Here is a 339-nt window from a genome sequence, read left to right on the forward strand (position 1 = left end):
ATTCAACAAAGACGCTCTGTGAAATAATTTCTTCGGGATGCAGCCCACATTGACACATGTACCTCCTAACCCCCAGACCGTACCATGCTGACTAGGTGTAACAAAGTCAAACAGGGCGACCTTCTTATTCATGGAGGCTGCTTCCTTAGCTGCAGATATTCCACCAGAGCCACCACCAATCACACACAAATCATAATCATACGTCTGGAAGTTATTATCCAAGTAATCATAGAATCTGCCATCATGATAAATATCCAACAAGTCACTACAACCACCAATGTGTTTCCCATGAATGAAAATATTAGGCACTGTCTTCTGACCTGTTCTTTCAAATAGAGC

At 42.2% G+C, this 339-nt stretch overlaps 1 protein-coding gene across 1 annotated transcript; it reads right to left on the minus strand.

Annotated features, from left to right (window-relative positions):
• Positions 1-6: 6 nt before the first annotated feature.
• Positions 7-333, minus strand: LOC113473755 (thioredoxin reductase 3-like; the record flags this gene model as incomplete). Its single annotated transcript, XM_026833212.1, has 1 exon — positions 7-333. A coding segment is annotated over one exon (327 nt), but the record flags the coding sequence as incomplete, so codon positions are not given.
• Positions 334-339: the final 6 nt, after the last annotated feature.

This window comes from Diaphorina citri, unplaced genomic scaffold, assembly GCF_000475195.1.
Source record: "Diaphorina citri unplaced genomic scaffold, Diaci psyllid genome assembly version 1.1 scaffold86292, whole genome shotgun sequence".
In the NCBI taxonomy this organism is placed as follows: domain Eukaryota; kingdom Metazoa; phylum Arthropoda; class Insecta; order Hemiptera; family Psyllidae; genus Diaphorina; species Diaphorina citri.